Genomic DNA, 20,788 nt, shown 5'->3' with positions numbered 1-20,788 from the left:
GTTCTCAGGTGACTGATAAGTCCAATGCGGGACCTACAGTCTCTGTCATGGCGGGGGGGGCAATGGTGGTTGGAGGGACAGGTAGGTGAGGTGCATGGGTTATCGTGCGTTCCTTCCGCTGTTTGCGCTTGACTTCCACGTGCTCCCGGCGAAGAGACTCTTGTTCTGCGCCTTTCCAGATGCTTCTCCTCCGCTTTGAGCGGTCTTGGGCCAGGGATTCCCAGGTGTCGGTGGGGTTGTTGCACTTTTTCAAGGCTTTGAGGATGTCTTTGAAGCGTTTCCCTCTACCCACCTGGGGCGCGCTTGCTGTGTTGAAGCTCTGAGTAAAGCGCTTGTTTTGGGAGTCTCGTGTCAGGCATGCTACCTCTGGATCAAGTAAGAGCGTGGTCAATGCTTTGATGCTGGGGATGTTGGCCTGAGCAAGAACAATGACGTTGGTGTGCCCATCCTGCCAATGGATTTGCAGGATCTTGCGGAGGCAGCGTTGGTGGTACATCTCCAGTGCTTTGAGGTGCCTGCTGTACATAGTCCATGTCGCTGAGGCAAATAGGACGACGGGTATCATTACTGCTCTGTAGACGCATGAGGTTGGTGCCGGGTTTGAGGTCCTGGTCTTCAAATGCCCTCTTCCTCAGGTGACCGAAGGCTGCACTGGCACACAAGGCATTGTTGGACTTCGTCGTCGACGTCTACCCTTGTTGACAGTAGGCTCCCGAGGGTATGGAAAATGGTCTATGTTTTCAAAGGCCGCATCATGGATCTTGATAATCAGGGAGCAGTACTGTGTGGCGGGGCAGGTTGGTAGAGAACCTTCATCTTGCGGAGATTTAGTGTAAGGCCCATACTCTTGTATGGTTCCGTGAAGGTGTTGATGATGGTTTAGAGTTCGACCTCCGATTGTGCGCAAACGCAAGTGTCGTCTGCATACTGCAATTGAAAGACAGAGGATGGGATGTCCTTGGATCTGGACTGGAGGCAACGGAGGTTGAATAGTTTCCCGTTTGTTCTGTAGATTAGCTCCACTCCAGCTTATTGAGGGTGAGATGGAGCATTGCAGCAAGGAAGATCGAGAAGAGTGTTTGTGCGATGACACAACCTTGCTTGATCCCGGTCCGCACGTGTATTGGGTCTGTGGTAGATCTGTTGGCCAGGATCACGGCTTGCATGTCATCGTGAAACATGCGGAGGATCATGATGAACTTTTGAGGGCAGCCAAATTTGAAGAGGACACTCCATAATCCGTTCCGGTTGACAGTGTTGAAGGCTTTTGAGAGGTCAAAGAAGGCCATGTACAGAGGCTGGTGCTGCTCCCTGCATTTTTCTTGAATTTGACACGTGAAGATTGTGTCCATTGTGCCCCTTAGTGGGAAGAATCCGCATTGTGACTCTGAAGGAGCTCTTCAGCCACTGGGAGGTGGTGATTGAGGATTCTTGCGATGACTTTCCCTTTCTTGAAGATGGTCACGATTACAGCGAATACTTGTCAAAAAAAAACTGAAGCCTAAAAATATTTTATATTTGATGTATTTCAGCGATGCATTATCCTACCAGGATCATAAATCCAGACTGACCTGCAAATAAGCATTTTTTAGTATCCAAGATCTACACTTGCATAGAAAGCACCAATTAAATTGTAGAATGTGCACACCCCTTTTCAGCATGACGCTGTAGTTTGCAAAATAAAGATAGATGACTGCTGGAAAAATCCTTGAAAATATTGCAAAATTAATTTGAGATCTCTGAACTTTGAATCTATATCTTAAATATGTTTAAAATCTTGCATCTGCATTTACTTCCTGCCTACAAAACCTAATTTCCTGTGACCAAGTTTGTTGTGCTTTTGTCACTTTTCCGTTATAAATTGCTATGTCCACATTTAAAATGAAAAATTCCACATAAACTTGTCACTCTGTAATTACATCATCCTACTCGTGGTTGTATTTTTGTGCCTCTTCTCTCGTGGCTCTGTTTTAACACCACTTGTGGCACTGTAGAGCCTTTGTCTTATTTCCAGGTATTCAGTTACAGTTTTACTTTCTCCACTTGGAAGCTTTTTTGCCTTCCCTCATTCTCTAAGATTTTATTTGAAAAGTGAAAATTTCTTTCTCCTATTGTTTTTCACCCTTAGTTCATCTAACTTGTCCCAAAGCCTCAATTCTTTGCCTGATCGTGGACCTCCCCCAATACCTAGCCGCCTCATCACTGTACCTTTTAAGTATCCAATCTGGATCTTTGAGTGAGACGTAGAAAATTGTGACACCCTGTGTGTTTTTCTTTTACATTTTAGGATGTTTCACAATTTCATGCGATTCTCAGGCTTAGGGCTGCTCGATCCCTCTACGTTCAAAACATCCTCTTCTTTTCACTTGAGTTTCCCCCAATCCTTCCCCTTACCACCATTAAACAAAAATCTGAACATTGCCATTGCAATGTGTTCTATTAACTTAGTGTGACTAAATACATTTTTGTCTGGAGGACTTGTGTTATGATTCAAGTGCACTCCAGATACTTTGTTTATCTCATGCCTAAGTTAAAGTCTATTCCACAGACAAACCCACTGAGTTCTGGATCTCTTGATTTATATTGGCAATTGAGCCTCTTATGTTACTGTTGATTTAAATGCATATCTCAAGGGATTAGATTCACAACAGAAGAGCTTGGAAAAGTGGATTAGGATTCTGACAAAGCATCTGAAGTGTTGTTACGCCCCAAGTTATGCTATCTAATGATTGGATATTGGGCAATATGGGGCACTCCTGAATACAAGACGTCTTTATAATGTGCGGCTGATCTGCATCACCAGTTATATGCCTGGGTGGTAAGATACCCCAATGTATCCAGAGTTAATTTAAACAAAAAATTGTAGATTGTCTGAAATTAATTATTTGCAGTTTTGTGTGTTTATTATGGCTAACTGCTGTTTGGTTTTATATTTCTCATTATTCTGTGTAATTTAGATCCTTGGTGAGTAATGGTATGGTGACCAATTATTAAATAAGAAAGGACTGACTTTGCTGTACAATTTAATCATACTTTCCTTAAATTTGATATGCATTTTGAATCTGATTAACTAAAGCATAAAATATTGTTTACATTTAAGCAAACTTACTTTTAAACATCAGAGTTTTTAAATTAAACATTCCATGTCTTCCAGATGCAGACAACAGCCTGTTGGAAAAGGTTGATGATGAAGACCTTCCTAGCATTTCCCCTCGAACCTCAAGACCTATTCTTCCCACTTTAAAGACAATAACTAATGTAGAAGTGGCAGCCTACAGCAACCCAGAACTGCCAATTACAAAATATAGAGAACTGGTAGGAATGCTCTTCAGTTTGTGCTACTTATTCCAGTTACTATGCCATAAGGAAATGTTGAGCATATGAATAAGCAGATCTAATTGCAAACAACGCCTCGATTTCAATTATAACCAAGCTTTTGGTCATCTCCCCATGTTTCTCCCAATGTGGCTTTAGACACTTACAACACTCCTGTGAAGCTCCTTGGGATGTTTTACTACATTAAAGGCGCTATATAAATACAAGTTGTTGTTGTTAATCAGTGTCTAATCCAATCACCTTTGTTGTAAGTTACTTTTTTGTCAAGACCATAACATTTATCAGTCTTTTATGCAACACCTTCTCTTAAATAATAGCCAAAGTACTGAGTATTCTGATTCAAAAAATGTTATAATTGAGTGGATGTTATTCCTGGGTTTTGTTGTGTGTATTATAATGTAAAGCACATAAGGTGCGGCTGTGCGAAGAGACCGTAAAGCGCGGGTGAGAGGTGGGGGATGTGGCTGTGAGTGGAGGCCTCTCTGACACAGGGAAGAATCTGAAAAATCTTCTTTACCCAGGGAGTGGTTAGAGTGTGGAATTTTAGTGAAAATTACGTCCACTGCAAATTCTGCGATCATTTGCACTAGTTTTAAAAATAAATAAATAAATAAGCTGGTCCTGTCCACAAAACTGGCCCCGCTCCCAGATCGAATGAATCACCATTGAGTTTCTGCTAATTGCACCCGTTTGTGGAACTTCATGGAGGCTATTAAGACCAAGCTGTTTGGTTTTTTTAAGGTGAGGGGACACTAATAGGCACATTTTTTAAAACTTCATTTTTTTTAATGTGCGAAGAAACTGACTACTGTACACCAATGAAACTAGTAAATGGTTCTATATAGTTTTTGAAGTAATTTTAAGTGATTTAAAATCAGGTTACTCACAGGTGGTGGATTAGACACTGATCAACAACTTGTATTTATATCGCGCCTATAAAATGTCACAAGGTGCTTCATGGGAGTGTTATAAGATTTAAAAAAATTGACACTTGAGTCACATAAGGAGAAATTAGGGGAGATGACCAAAAGCTTGGTCAAAGAGGTATGGTTTTAAGGAGCGTCTTAAAGGAGGAAAGAGGCAGAGAGGTTTAGACAGGGAGTTCCAGAGCTTGGGGCCTAGACAACAGAAGGCAGAGCTACCAATGGTTGAGCGATTATAATGCTCAAGAGAGGGCAGAATTAGAGGATTGCAGAAATCTCATGGAGTTGTGAAGCTGAAGGAGATTAGAGATAGGGAGGGGCGAAGCCAGGGAGGGATTTGAAAACCAGGATGAGAATTTTGAAATTGAGGCGTTGCTTAACCAGGAGCCACTGTAGGTCAGCGAGCACAGGGGTGTGATGGGTGAACGGGACTTGGTGCGAGTTAGGAAACGGGCAGCCGAGTTTTGGATGACCAAGTTTACGTAGGGTAGAATCTGGGAGACCAGCCAGGAGTACGTTGGCTTAGTCAAGTCTAGAGGTAAAAAAGGCATGGATGAGAGTTTCAGCAGCGGATAAGCTGAGGCAAGGGCGGAGAAGGGTCATGTTACGGAGGTGGAAATAGGTGGTCTTATGCCGCAAATATGTGGTCTGAAGCTCAATATGTAGTCAACTATGAACAGTGAGGTTCAGCCTCAGACAGATGTTTGGGAGAAGGATGGTTTCAGTGGCTAGGGAACAGAGTTTGTGGCGGGAACCAAAAACAATGGCTTCAGTCTTCCCAATATTCAATTGGAGAAAATTCCTGCTCCACCACTACTGGATGTCGGACAAGCAGTCTGACAATTTGGAGACTGTGGCGGGGTCGAGAGAAGTGATTGAGGTAGAGCTGGGTGTTGTCAGCGTACATGTGGAACCTGACGCTGTGTTTTCGGATGATGTTGCCAAGGGGCAGCATGTAAATGAGAAATGGAAGGTGGCCAAGGATAGATCTTTGGGACACACCAGAGGTAGCGATGCAGGAGCAGGAAGAGAAGCCATTGCAGGTGATTCTCTGGCTACGATTAGATAGATAAGAATGGAACCAGGCGAGTGCAGTCCCACCCAGCTAGACAGTGGTGGAGAGGTGTTGGAGTAGGATGGAGTGGTCAGCTGTGTCAAAAGCTGCAGACAAGTCAAGAAGGACGAGGAGAGAAAGTTTACCTTTGTCACAGTCACGAAGGATGTCATCACCCTCTCCTCAAAAAACAACCCTAGACCTCCTCCATCCTTGCAAATTAGCGCCCCACCTCCAACCTCCCTTTGCTCTCAATCCTTGAATGTGTTGTGGCCTCCCACATCCGTGCCCATCTTTCCCGTAACTCAATGTTTGAATTCCTCCAATCAAGTTTCCGCCCCGCCACTGTACCGAAACGGCTCTCCAAGGATGTCATTTGTGATCTTGAGAGCCGTTTCGGTGCTGTGGCAGGGGCGGAAACCTCAATGGAGGGATTCAAACATGGAGTTGCGGGAAAGATGGGCACAGATTTGGGAGGCAACAACACGTTCAAGGACTTTGGAAAAGAAAGGGATTTTGAAGGATGGAGGGGGTCAAGGATTGTTGTTTTGAGGAGACAGGTGATGACTGCAGGTTTGAGGGAGAAGGGGACAGTACCTGAGTAGAGAGAACAGTTAATATTAAGGAAGTTGGGTGGTAAGCAGTTGAGTGGGAATAGGGTTGTGGGGGCAGGCTGTGGGTCTCATGGACAAGATGTGTGTGGATAGGTCATGAGGGGAGATCGGAGAGAAACTGGAGAAAGATGTGAGTTCAGGGCTAGGGCAGGGGGGAACCCTCGAGTAAGTTTGACGCGGTGGGCTAGGGGAAGGAAAGCGAAATGGCGGAGGCAGCTGAGTGGATGGTCTCAATCTTCGAGACAGAGATCCATGAGCATCCTCACAATTGTTGTCGGAGGAGATGAGGGAGAGGGGTTTAAGAAGGCGGCTAGCAGTAGAGAATAGAAGCCGGGGTTTATCTTTGCATTCCAGAATGATTCTGGAATAGTAAGCAGTTTTGGCAGACAAGAGTATAACCCGATCATGCTTTCCAGAATCGGACCACGTAAAGCACTATTGGGTCCTGCTCTCTCGTCTGCCAAAATTGCTCACTATTCCAAAATCATTCTGGACTGTAAAGATAAACCACTACTTCTATTCTCCACTGCTAACCGTCTTTTTAAACCCTTCTTCCCCAGTCTCCACCCTCGCCTTCGACAATAAGTGTGAGCAACTCATTGACTTCTTTGTCTCCAAGATTGAGACCATCCGTTGGGCCGCCTCTTCACTTCCTTCCCCTAACCCACTGGGCCAAACGTCCTCTAAGGAAGCCACCTGCCCTAGCCTTGACCTTCCATCTTTCTCCCGTTTCTGTCCGATCTCTCCTCATGACCTTTCTGAGCTCATCCTGTCCATGAGATCCACTTCCTGCTCCCTTGACCCTCTTGCCACCAAACTGCTGACTACCCAATTTCCTTTTCTAGCTCCCACGTTAGCTGACATTTGTTATCAGTTCTCTCTCCTCAGGTACTGTCCCCCCTCTCCCTCAAATCTGCCGTCATCATCACTCGCCAAAAAAAAACAATCCTTGAGCAATGCCTGAATTTCAAAATTTTCATCCTTGTTTTCAAATCCTCCATAGTCTCACCCCTCCCTATCTCTGTAATCTCCTCCAGCTCCACAACATCCAACCCCCCCCCCCCCCCCCACCCCCTGGAGATGTCTGCGCTCCTCTAATTCTACCCTCTTGAGCATTCCTGATTATAATCGCTCTACCATTGGTGGCTGTGCCTGCTGTTGTCTAGGCCCCATGCTTTGGAACTCCCTGCCTAAATTTTTCTGCCTCGCTTACCTCTCTTTCCTCTTTCAAGACGCTTCTTAAAACCTAACTCTTTGACCAAGCTTTTGGTTATCTGTGCTAATTTCTACTTATGTGGCTCGGTGTCAAATTTTTAATCTAAATACTGCTGTGAAGCGCCTTGGAACGTTTCACTACGTTAAAGGCACTATATAAATGCACATTGTTGTTTATGTGGTCCAGGCAGATCTGGCGGTGAATGGCTAAACCGGTTGTCTGCCATATTTCTGATTTTTTTTTTGTGATGAACTCTATCAGCTGTATTAATAAAACTGCACCAGGTTACCACTCTTAAATGTGTTGGAATATTTATTAATGCAATTTTTTTCCAAAAATTATGTTCTCAAACACTGCCCCATTGCGCTGGTTCATGGAAGAGTATATGTTTGGCGATTTGCAAATGATTGAGCAGAATCTTGAACCAAAAAAATCACTACTTACAGCTAGTTGTAATTTTGGGCACAATTTGCGCACAGGATCGCTGATTCCACTCAAATCTTAAACTCTTCGGCTACTAGTCAAATGCATAAATGTAAAGGAGTATAGTTAAGTAGGAGGTACTTTTATTTTGTATTCATTCTCAAGATGTGGGTGTCATTGGCAAGGCAGGCATTTATTGCTCATCCCTAGTTGCCCTGGTTTGATACAACTGAGTGGCTTGAAAGGCATTTCCGAGTCAGTCACATTGGTGTTGGACTGGAGTCATATAATGGCCAGACCGGATAAGAACGCAGGTTTCTGTTCCTAATAGGATACCAGTGAACCAGTTTTTTTTCAACAACCTGGCATTATCTCACTTTCTGTGTGCTAGTGTACACGTTCTTTATTTCCCTGAATGTGCAGAGTAGAGATTTTGAAGTTGTTCCATTTCGTCAGGTTTCAATTACAATTAGCTTGAATATTCAATTATATATATTGGATATACTATTGATGGGTATGTCCAGAGTAGGAAAGTGTTGCTTATCCTCTGTGCTTTACTGATGACTACCTTTTAATTCCAGATTTATTTTTTAAAAACTGAATTCAAATTCTCAATGGTGGGATCTCTGAACTTGCGTTCTCCAGATTATTAGTGCAAACCTCTGGATTTCTAGCCCAGAAACATCCACTACTTTACCATATCTGCTTGTGCCTAAGATTTTTTTGATTGTTTTATGTATATATTTGAGCTTTTATTTTGTAATTACAGCTGGTTAATCTCATTGAAAATAATTCTGTCATCATCGTCCAAGGTGCTACTGGTAGTGGTAAGAGTACACAACTGCCTCAATATATTCTCGAATACTACTTAAAAAAACCTGCATTTTGCAATATTGTAGTAACGCAGCCACGAAAAATTGGAGCAATCAGTATTGCACGCTGGATCTGTAAAGAACGTCGTTTGTCTATAGGAGGCTTGGTTGGGTATCAGGTATGTTAATATTTCTGGCACTCTTCGTAAAGATTACATTGTACTTTGTAGTTTTGCTATTTTTTATGTTGCTTAAAAAATTATCTTTTGAAACCTTGTTCTGTGACTGATTAAAGTTGACTACTTTTGTATAAAAGACATTCAATAAGTTATTTTTAAAATGACTCACCTTGCCGCCCATGCTGCTTGCAAGTATTTAAATTTATCTTCTCCATTTTTGTGAAAAATAACACGTAAACTTCAAGAATGTACAAATTTACTTAACACCTTTTGATAGTTTTTTTTCTAAAGAAGAGTTTATTCCAAAAACCTAGTTTATTGATCAGAGTTCCTTCAGTAAAAGTAATGATTTTTATTAGCGGATGTCCAAAATAACCATGATTTGCTTTGCATAATGATATCCAACTAAGCGGCTACTGCAAAAATTCATTTTCCCTGATAACCTATATCCTTGTGCTTACGTAAGATTGTAGAGATTGTTATTTTAAATACTGCATACAAGATGTCGTGCAATATTTACCCTTGGCATCAAAGTTTACTTACAGGTGATGTAGTGGAGAAAGGAGCCAATGTTGGCTAAAATGATATGTACCTAAATATGTTTTGGGCCTGACGCATGTATATTTTTAATCAATGTAATTTTTATTTTTGACCGACTTCAAGTACCAGCAATGCAGCAACATGACCACAGCAGTAAGAGAACACTGCTAAATTTCTGCTGGCAGCCATAGCAACGGAATTCCGTGAATAATCCTGTTCTGGGAACTCTGCCAACCACAGTCTTCATTCATCTGTGGACGATTTTTTGTAGCTCACTGTCTCGTTGTAGATTCTCTCTCTCTCTCTCTCTCTCTCTCTCTCTCTCTCTCCTATACCCTTGCTTATCACAGCTATGTGACATCTCTGCTATAACTTTTTTTCTTTCCCAACATTTCCCATATCACACTTGCCTGAACTGGTAGAACCTTTTCACTGTTGGTTGCTACAATTAGCACTAGTAAACATGAACTACCTTTGACCAAGTATATTCTTTCCCCTTCTGAAGGCTACTCAACTCAAGTAGCCATCCTACGTACATGTCCACAGACTCCTTTCATACATCCAACTTCAGCGTTTCTAGGTAGGCTATGTTCCAGCTGTCACAACCATTGATTAGCTGTTTCAAAACATTGAGCTAAAACTACATTATGTTATTTAAAAAAAACTTTTACACAGTTACAATAATAAAAAACTTATTAGTTTTTTGTGTTATTGTAATAGTATTACACTAACTATAGTATTGCTGATTAACCCTTTCTATGCTGATCTCTGACATTCACCCAAAACTATTATCCAACACCACCAATGGCTGCAGGCTGCATTTGGGGTGTTAGTTGGGGGTAATAGGTGATCCTTTTGGGTTCCCTTCCCATTCTCTCAATCACTTGTACTTTCTCCCCCGCCCCTCCCATCTGGATCAGGTGACTTACCAACTTTCAGTAATGTTAATATTGTCACTCTCCTGAACAAAAAACATGTTCTTATGTTCTGATAAAGGTTCTGAAATTTTTCAGAAAGTGAGGCTCTGAAAACACTCTGACTGCGAAGCCACGCAGTAGTCAGATTGTATAATTATAGCGTGACAAGTTTAGCTTTGCATAGAATTACATAGAGTTTACAGCACAGAAACAGGCCATTTGGTCCAACTGGTCTATACCGGTGTTTATGCTTCATACGAGCCTACTCTTATCCTACTTCATGTAACCCTATCAGCATATCCTGGTGCCGAAATTCAGGGTCCGGATAAGGCCCATTACCGCCATCTTGCGGCAGCCATTCGGCGTAATCGAGTGGCCGCTGCGTTGCAGTCTATTGGCTGCCACTACCCAAATTCAGCTCAGGAATTTTTCGGCCCGTCCCCACTTTCGCCCCTCTGCTGCCGACCGCCGCAAGTGCGACATCAAAGCGCACACTGCCAAATCTCCCTTAAAAAATTCTTTGCTCCGCCACACGGTGCCCCCGACAGCTTTTTCTGTCGGTGCACCTGGTTTCTTGTCTGTGAACCATGGCAATGCGGCGGTCATTCAAGGGGAGGGCGCACTGCCGCGGCCAGCATGTCTTTATTTTTGCCAGCCGACTTCCAAATCGGCTGAGTAATTATTGCCCCGGGTTCAGCCGGGCCGCTAACAGGCAGCCTGGCACCCCCTGTTGGGTGCCAGGCCGCTGGCCCGGCCTGGTTAAAACCCTCCCTGGTGACCGAACCAACAGAATCACCGCTTCTCTCCTTTTTTAAATGAGGGGAGAGACGTGGTGACACACACGCGCAATGATGTTACCACCGCTCCGCCACTGAGTGACAGCGGTGGAGACTTGGTCCCGACCCTCACAAGGACTTACCGCTGCACTTCCGCCCCCATTATGACCGACTTTCAGTCTTGTCAGAAAAAAAACGACAAAGACCTGAATATTGGTCAAGAGGCGACCTCTTCCCATGCGGCGGTTAAACCAGGCAAGAAATAGTCGATGAACCAGATTCTGGTGTGCCTGAATTTCGGCCCCCCATCTCTTTCTTGCTCATGTACTTCTCTCAAATGCATCTATTATTTGCCTCAACCAATCCAGGTGGTGGCAGCAAGTTCCACATTCTAACCACTCTAGTTAAAGAAATTTCTCCTGAATTTCTTCGTGGATTTATTAGTAACTATCTAATATGTCTCCTAGTTTTAGACACTCCCACAAGTGAAAACATCACTACATCTACCCTATTAGACCCCTTCATAATTTTCAAGACTTCTAATAGGTGGCACCCCTCAGCCTTCTCTCTTCCAGCTGCTTCAGTGTTTCCTGACAGTTATAACCCCTCGATTCTGGTATCAGCCTTGCAAATCTTTCTTGTACCTTCTCCAGTGCCTCAAATCCTTTTTGTAATTAGAGAACCGGAACTGCACAGTACTCCCAAGTGTTGTCTAACCAAGCTTCTATACAAGTTTAACATAACTTCTCTGCATTTCAATTCAAGTTTACTGTGGCAAAACCCATATTAAATACAGATGTAGGAAATTATAATACTGGGAGGCGGGGGTGAAGAAAAGGCAATTGGCGTAAAACGTGCAACAAAAATGTAACACGGGTCCAGCAGCACAGACAAAAAGTGCTTGCAGTGATATGATTTTTAATAACATTTGGATGCATCTTTGTTAACATATATGCCACATAAAAGGTTACTGCACAAGATAAAAGTTCACGGGGTTGGGGGTAATATATTAGCATGGATCGAAGATTGACTAACGAACAGAGAGTCGAGATAAATGGTTCATTCTCTGGTTGGCAACCAGTAACTAGTGGGTGCCGCATGGATCAGTGCTGGGACCCCAACTATTTATAATCTATATTAACGACATGGAAGAAGGGACTGAGTGTAACGTAGCCAAGTTTGCTGATGATACAAAGATGGGAGGAAAAGCAATGTGTGAGGAGGACACACACAAATCTGCAAAAGGACATAGACAGGCTAAGCGAGTGGGCAAAAATTTGGCAGATGGAGTATAATGTTGAAAAGTGTGAAGTCATGCAGAAAAAAAGATCAAAGAGCAAGTTATTATTTAAATGGAGAAAGATTGCCAAGTGTTGAAGTACAGCGGGATCTGGGGGTACTTGTGCATGAGAAACAAAAGGTTAGTATGCAGGTACAGCAAGTGATCAGGAAGGCCAATGGAATCTTGGCCTTTATTGCAAAGGGGATGGAGTATAAAAGCAGGGAAGTCTTGCGACAGCTACACAGGGTATTGAAGCCACACCTGGAATACTGTGTGCAGTTTTGATTTCCATATTTACGAAAGGATATACTTGCTTTGGAGGCAGTTCAGAGAAGGTTCACTCGGTTGATTCCGGAGATGAGGGGGTTGACTTATGAGGAAAGGTTGAGTAGGTTGGGCCTCTACTCATTGGAATTCAGAAGAATGGGAGGTGATCTTACGAAACGTAGAAGATTATGAGGGGGCTTGACAAGGTGGATGCAGAGAGGATGTTTCCACTAATGGGGGAGACTAGAACTAGAGAGCACGATCTCAGAATAAGGGGCCGCCTATTTAAAACAGAGATGAGGAGAAATTTCTTCTTTCAGAGGGTTGTAAATCTGTGGAATTTGCTGCTTCAGAGAGCTGTGGAAGCTGGGACATTGAATACATTTAAGGCAGAAATAGACAGTTTCTTAAACGACAAGGGGTTATGGGGAGCGGGCAGGGAAGTGGAGCTGAGTCCATGATCAGATCAGCCACGATCTTACTGAATGGTGGAGCAGGCTCGAGGGGCAGCGTGGCCTCTTCCTGTTCCTATTTATGTTCTTATGTAACTTTTAGATTATCCTATTATATCAGTTAATGTTAAGTAATTATTTTGCTACAATAATCCTAATGTCTTATTACTTTCTTCAATAATTTGATGAGTTTTTTTTGTTCTTGAACTAAGGTTGGATTAGAGAAAGAAGCTGGTACAGACACACAACTAACTTATATGACAACAGGCGTTCTACTTCAAAAAATTGTCAATGCAAAATGCCTGACTGAATTTACGCACATCTTCATTGATGAAGTAGGGTATTTCTTATCAACTTTCTCATGAAGTAAATGTTGAAGCATGATTTTATGTTGCACTGTTTACATGCTGTTACATTCTTAATTTTTTGTATCTCTACATTGATCACCCATGATATCCTTTCTCTGCAAATAGGCTATGTTGTAATCTTTTATACAGCGAATCTTAATGCAACTTTATGATTGGATAACAGGAGGTTTGGTTCTGTGGATGTGAATGTATTTTGTACTGAACCTGTGGTCTGTCCAGTACTTGACATTATCCCAGCAAAAATGCATGTTTACCTAAGGAAATTGGACAAAACTTGGCGACACAGATTCAGACCCTTTGAGAAAGATGTTTGCCATGTATTAACTGGACTGCTCCCTCCCTTGGTGGTAATAGTGGTACCATTCCATGCCATTTCCTCTCTTCCATAACCTTTTGTTTATTTACTGGAATTACCACTTTGTGGGAGGATTAATGCGCCAACTACTTTGAAGGACATTGTGATGGATCCAGCATTTTTATATTTCTAAGTTATTTCCTCTTTCATCCCCTGTAAGATCATAAGAAATAGGAGCAGGAGTAGGCCATTTGGCCCCTCGAGCCTGCTCCTCTATTCAACAAGATCATGGCTGATCTGATCCTTACCTCAACTCCACTTCCCTGCTGCAACCCATAACCCTTGACTCTCTTATTGTTCAAAAATCTGTCTACCTACACCTTAAGTATATTTAGTGAACCAGCCTCCACAGCTCTCTGGGGTAGAGAATTCCAAAGATTCACGACCCTCTGAGAAGAAATTCCTCCTCATTTCCGTTTTAAATGAGCGACCGCTTATTCTGAAACTATGCCCCTTACTTCTAGATTACCCCACGAGGGGAAACATCTTCTCTGCTTCTACCCTGTCGTACCCCCTCAGAATCTTTTCATTTCAATAAGATCACCTCTCATTCTTCTTAACTCCAAGGAGTATAGGCCCAACCTGCTCAACCTTTCTTCATAAGACAACCCCTTCATCTCAGGAATCAACCTCGTGAACCTTCTCTGAACTGCCTCCAAGTATATCCCTCCTAAATAAGGAGACCAAAGCTGTATGCAGTAATTCAGGTGTGCCCTGTACAGTTGTAGCAGGTCTTCCTGACTTTTATACTCCATCCCTCTTGTAATAAAGGCCAACATTCCATTTGCCTTCCTAATTACTTGCTGTACTTGCATGCTAACCTTTTGTGTTTCATGTACAAAGGACCCCCAGATCCCTCTGCACCACAGCATTTTGTAATCTCTCCCCATTTAAATAATAATTTGCTTTTTTATTTTTCCTACCAAAGTGGATAACCTCTCATTTTTCCACATTATACTCCATCTGCCAAATTTTTGCCCACTCATTTAGCCTATCTATATTTCTTTGCAGATTCTTTGCATCCTCCTCACAACTTGCTTTCCCACCTATCTTTGTATCATCAGCAAATTTGGCTACATTACACTCTGCCCCTTCATCCAAGTCATTAATATAGATTGTAAATAGTAGAGGCCCCAGCACTAATCCCTGTGGCACCCCACTGATTACAGTTTGCCAACTTGAAAATGACCCATTTTTCCCAACTCTCTGTTTTCTGTTAGTTAGCCAGTCCTCTGGTATCCATGCTGATATATTACCCCGTGAGCTCTTATCTTGTGCAGTAACCTTTTATGTGGCACCTTATCGAATGCTTTCTGGAAATCCAAATACACGATATCGACTAGTTCTCCTTTATCCACCCTGCTCGTTACATCCTCAAAGAACTCCAGCAAATTTGTCAAAACATGATTTCCCTTTCATAAAACCATGCTGACTCTGCTTGACTGTATTATGATTTTCTAAATGTTCTGCTCCTACTTCCTTAATAATGGACTCCAGCATTTCCCCAATGACCGATGTTAGGCTAACTAGTCTATAGTTTCCTTTAAATAGGAATGTTACATTTGCGGTTTTCCAATCTGCTCGGACCCCTCCAGAATCCAGGGAATTTTGGTAGATTACAACCAATGTATCCATTATCTCTGCAGCCACTTTTTTTAAAACCTGTAAGTGTTTCCCTTGGGTGTTTTCGATGCACCCCCACATTACAATAGTTCTAGACCTGGGAGTGATTACTGCACTGAACAGATGAATGAGTCATGGACAAATACCTCGGTCTCAACCGGTAATGCTTTATTAAAACTACCTCAACACGGCAAAACAAGTAAACAGTGACTATGTAGTACAATACAATACCTGGTGTGTCTAAACCGTCCCTATTGCAAAGTACCCAACGTCTAAACCCTCTGCTCGGATCCACAGTGTACCCCCTGAATCTGTACCGACCGGCTCGGCGTACCCCTATGGTTGTTGCAGCAAAACCTCCCCACTAAAACCCTTCGTTGGGAGAACACACTACACCTTCTCACACAGTGGCTGTGATCTTAAAGATGCGTGGGCGGGGGTGATGCTCACCGATTCGTTGGCTTACTCGTTGCTTCTCCTGGTGAAAATGTGTCTCTTCCGGTTCCGTACTGGTTCCTTCTCTCCGTCCCAGACGGGGTACTCGGTTCTTGTCGGGGTGAAACAAGAGAGAGCGATATGTGGCCACACGGTCCCCTTTTATATTCCTAGTTTGTTTGCCTTTTCTGGCCGAATAAAATTTTTTCCTTGTTTCGAGGCTTCCTATCTTGAGTCAAATGATGGCGTTTCGCTTCCAACCGGTCTGGGGCTTCCTGGCTTTCTATTGTTCTGGTTTCCCGTCTCTTGAGGTTATCTCATCCAGGTAACGACTTGATCACTGACCACTTCATATCTGATCTAATGTTAACGAGTTCACATTGATTAACAATGGACCCTTTTTGCCCATTATCTGTGATGAGTTGCCTTATCCTGGCCATTGTAACTTCCCAGACTACTTTTTCTCTGATTGTTTTAAGTTCTTCCCCTCCCAAAAGCCCCTTGATTACCAATTATTGGGATGCCTTTAGTGTCTTCTACCGTGAAGACCGATACAAAATATTTGTTCAAAGTCTCTGCCCTTTCCCTGTTTCCCATTATTAGTTCCCCAGTCTCATCCTCTAGGGGACCAACGTTTATTTTAGCTACACTCTTCCTTTTTATATACCTGTAGAAGCTCGTACGGTCTGATTTTATATTTCTTGCTAGTTTACTCTCAAACAATCATCTCTCTTTTTGTTCTTTACTGGTTTCTGAGAAAAATTCGCAATCCTCTGGCCTGCCACTATTCTTCACAACACTGTATGCCTTTGTTTTCAATTTGATACCATCTTTTACTTCCTTCGTTAACCACGGATGGTTCATCCTTCTCTTAGTCTTTCTTTCTCACTGCAATATATCTTTGCTGAGAGTTATGAAATATCTCCTTAAATGTTTGCCACTGCATATCTATCATCTTACCCTTTAATCTATTTTCCCAGTCCACTTTAGCCAACTCTGCCTTCATATCTTTATAATGCCTTTATTTAAGTTCAGGACACTAGTTTGAGACCTAGATTTCTTGCCCTCAAACTGAATTTGAAATTCTACCATGCTGTGATGACTCTTCCCAAGAGGATCTTTCACTACGAGATCATTAATTAATCCAGACTCGTTACACATTACCAGATCTAAAATAGTTTGCTCCCTGGTTGGTACCACAATGTATTGTTCCAAGAAACCATCCCACATACACTCTATGAACTCTTCTTCAAGGCTACTTTTGCCAATTTGATTTGTCCAGTCAGTATGAAGGTTAAAATCGCCCATAATATTGCCGCGCCTTTCTTGCAAGCCTCCATTATTTCTTGATTTATACTCTTGTCCTACAGTGTAGTTACCGTTGAGGAGCCTATAGACTTCTTGCACCAGTGACTCCTTTCCCTCCTTCCCCTGTAATGTTGAAGGTGCTGATTCATTTTGGGGTATGATTTCACAGGGCTCACAAATTTTCAGTATCGTGTCGAAGTGGCTGTTTATCCATGGATGGCCCCAAGCACCAATAGTTCACAAGGTATTTAAGTGTACAAGGCATCACGGATGAGCCTGATCCATTACTCATCTGACATGCATGTGCAATTTGTAGCAGGGATCATGATCAGCAGTGGGAACCTTGGCTAATTGTTGTTGCTTTTCTTCCTTTTTCATTGGCTAAGGGTTCTGAGGTAAACTGTAATCCTCCTGACACTGTCCATGGTAAGCTCAGTATATGGGCGACTGAATCTGGGGCCCCTCTGGTTTGTATGTCTAGTACTACATTCAAGTGGTGTATTTACCCACTTCGCCATCAGGAGAGCTACACCGTCACACTTCTGTGGAGTATTTCCTTTTATCTCGGTTCATAGGTGGATGTCCTTAGAAACCATGATTTTCTATGTGCACCTTGATTACCACTGTATATGTTTCAGCTGTGCAGCTCATTAGGACTAATTTTGATCTGTAAACCATTGTTACCATGGTTTATTTTGTTTTTCAAAAATAAATCCATTTTTTGAAAGATTAAATGATTTCCAACTGTTTCCTAACTACCTGATGGGGAGCATGTGCAGTGAATGGTGTGGTAATAAGTTGCAAAGACAGTGGCGGGAATTAATGTCAAAACAGGTGGGTTGGGGTCGGGTGGGAGGTTGAAGAGTTAAAAACTGAATCCTGACTCCAACCCACCCACTTGCGGTTTTATTGGAGGTGGGACTGTGGGTATGCAGCCAACCTGCTCGCAGGAGGTGAGTCATCCATTTAAATGTTATAAGGAGGCTGGTGTGTTTCATGGTTATCCACTGTTACAAATTTAACTCTAGCTGGTCGAGTTTACCAGGCCTCGGGGAACCCATCAGCTAAAGCAAGGCAAGGATCCAGGAGGTAAGTGCCTTTCCACTTAGCTGCTGGAAACAGTGTCCCTGCCTCCTCCCCTCCCCCAAACCACCCCCTGAGGCCTCTGATCCGATTTCCTCCCTTTGCCCCTTGATCGTCTTCCTGGCCTTGTCCCTACAGCCCCATCCTCCTCCGGATACGGTTCACATTCCCCAGGGCTTCTCCGTCTCCAACGATCCCCACCCCCCCGCACCCTCTGATCCCACCCACCCTCCTTTCTGCGACCTAGTGCCGCAGGCCTACCTGCCCACAAACCGCCTTTCCATCTGGCTGGCGGCAAGCATAAAAAGGAGCTTTGAAATGTTAATCAGGCCTTGCCGTTAAATTCGGCAGGGCTTGCGGGAAACTGATATTCCAGATTTCCTGACCATTTTCTAGCACATCCCCGCCGCGCCCTTCCCACCTCCAACTTAAAATTCCGACCCGTATGTCCCAGGATTTGTCTCTGACCTGTGCTGCGTTAGGTGATCTCTGCTTGGGCAGCACTTGGGATGCTACAATTAGCCTTGGTGTCCCTGGGTTAGGGATTGAAAAAATTCAGCTAGGGTTTCCTCTTATTACTAATCACTCACTCTTGCTGGACATTATGTGAAGAGAGGATTAGGCTTGGCTAAGTTACCCACAGTTATATAGCCTACTGAGGCTCATTGGGAGTGAGATACTGGAAAGTTGCTCGCGCTTACGAAATCAGGCAAGAGTCTGTGGGGCCGAAATCGTCCCCCCCCCCCCCGGATGAAAAAGTGGCGCACTCCCCAGTTTTGTCTTTTTTTTTTCTCCTCCCCAATCCATGGGGCAGAGACGTGAGCACTTCAGCTTTGTTTGTTTTTTTTTGCTCGGACCGGTGTTCCGATCAGCTGCAGGGCGGAAGTGTCTTTGGATTGGAGCGGCCGTCGCTCCGAGTCATCAACGGCGCGATGACTTATCACAACGTCCCTCCCCTTCAGTTAAAGGGGAGGGCCGCTGCAAGCTCTGCAGTAAGTTTAGTTGGGCCCACTGGGCCACCAGGGAGGGTTTCGGCCGGGCCAGCGGCCTGCCACCGAAGGGGTGGCGGGCTGTCTGGTCGCCACGGGTTTGGCCGGGCCGCCAACATTGTCTGGCCGACCTTTGGAGTCGGCTGACAATTAAAATAAAATGGAGGCACTGGCAGTGCGCCCTCCCCTTTAAGGGCGGATGTGCCGCCCAGCCACGCACAGCTTCCCGCAGGAGAAAGCTGTTAGTGGCACCGACCAGTGATGGTGCCACTCCCGCGGGAAGTTGTCCCGCGGGGGTCGGAAAGGGGGTCACCGCCAGTCGGAAGGGGATCGGTGTGTGCCCGGGGGCAATTTTGGACTGGTCGGCCAATCCGTCTGCTCCCCGGTCGGTGAGGCCTATCCGCTCGAAGAGGCAGTAATGGGCATTAAAAAGGGGGGCAATTTCGGCTCCTGTACCTTTGGGGAAAATGGGGGTAAAATTTGGCAGGGGAAAGCAAATAAACTGGTTTCCTGATGAATGCTCTTAAAGCTCTTTACATCAAAATTAAAAGCATATGTATTACAGAATGTTACTGATCTTTTGGATTCAATTACTGTTAATGGGTAAATGGGTGCATGTTGTGTTTCAATACCGACCGACATAACAATACAACAAAATTCTTTTTTATTCAGGATTAAATGAAGTTGACGTGTGATAGCAAAGTTGAACTGCTCTGTGACTGATTATTGTTGTCATGTCTAGGTCCATGAGCGTACGGAAGAAATGGATTTTCTGTTGCTGGTTGTCCGTAAGCTTCTACGTACTAATTCTCGGTTTATTAAGGTGAGTATTTGATACAATGTTTAAACAAATGCTGTCAGTGGATAACTTTACTACTTGCACTACTTTAATCTGTGCAGCATCTACAACCACAACTTGTATTTATATAGCACTTTTAACGTAGTATAACGTCCCTAGGAGCTTCACAGGAGTGTTTTAAGACAAAACAAATCAATTTCAAAAATACAGTTTAAAAAAAAATACAGCACATTTTATTTAAAGTTGTAAAATATCTTTTACATGTGTAGCAGATGGATTGACCAGGCATGGAACAATTTTATGTGAGCAACCAGAGGAGAACACACAATTGTTAAGGGTCTGTTTTTTTTTCCTCCCCAGCCTGGTGTGTGACATGTGGCAACTCGTAATCATACTGCAGTGTCAGCCTTAGCTCAGTGGTAACACTTTTGCCTCTTGAGTCAGAGGGTCGGGGGTCAAGCCCCATTTCAGCGAGTTGAGCACATAATCTAGGTTGGCATTTCAGTGTAGTATCGAGGAAGTGCTGCTGTCTATTGGATGATGCGTTGCACCAAGGTCCTATCTGGCCTCTCGGGCGGAAATTAACACTTCCACGACACTATTTTAAGAGTAGCAGGGGAATTCTCCTGGTGTTCTGCCCAACACCAGCGTCATTACAACAGATTAGCTGGTAATTTGTCTCGGTGCTGTTTGTGGGATCTTGCTGTGTGCAAATTGTCTGCTGCATTTCCTTTCATTACAACAGTGACTACACCTCTAAATAACTTAATTGCCTCTGATGTGCTTTCAGACATCCTGACGACATGAAAGCCACTATATAAATGCAGTTTCCTTCTTTCTCCCGTTCATTTTCCCTTTTCATTCTCCTTGTCCTTCGTCTCCAAACCATACTACTGTGATAGCAATGTAAGCGAAGTTTCTGTTCCTGATGTAACGTGCAAACTACCTCCTGATAGAAATGCACCTCACTTTGGCGAAATGGACTTGGGTGCAGGTTGATAAAAGCCAAAGCTTAGGATCCTTCAAGGATGTTTAGA

The 20,788-nt window shown here is 43.5% G+C and overlaps 1 protein-coding gene across 10 annotated transcripts in view; it reads left to right on the top strand.

Annotated features, from left to right (window-relative positions):
- Positions 1-20,788, top strand: part of tdrd9 (tudor domain containing 9) — a 173,002-nt gene that overhangs the window by 27,550 nt on the left and 124,664 nt on the right. For all 10 annotated transcript variants that reach the window (XM_070879282.1, XM_070879279.1, XM_070879278.1 and 7 more), the window contains exons 3-6: positions 3,155-3,315; positions 8,336-8,557; positions 13,004-13,126; positions 19,695-19,775. In XM_070879282.1, coding sequence (XP_070735383.1) covers positions 3,155-3,315; positions 8,336-8,557; positions 13,004-13,126; positions 19,695-19,775 — 587 coding nt within the window. The remainder of the gene's footprint in view (positions 1-3,154; positions 3,316-8,335; positions 8,558-13,003; positions 13,127-19,694; positions 19,776-20,788) is intronic.

This window comes from Pristiophorus japonicus, chromosome 4 (genome assembly GCF_044704955.1).
Source record: "Pristiophorus japonicus isolate sPriJap1 chromosome 4, sPriJap1.hap1, whole genome shotgun sequence".
NCBI lineage: Eukaryota > Metazoa > Chordata > Chondrichthyes > Pristiophoridae > Pristiophorus > Pristiophorus japonicus.
This window is presented reverse-complemented; position numbering and strand designations above follow the sequence as displayed.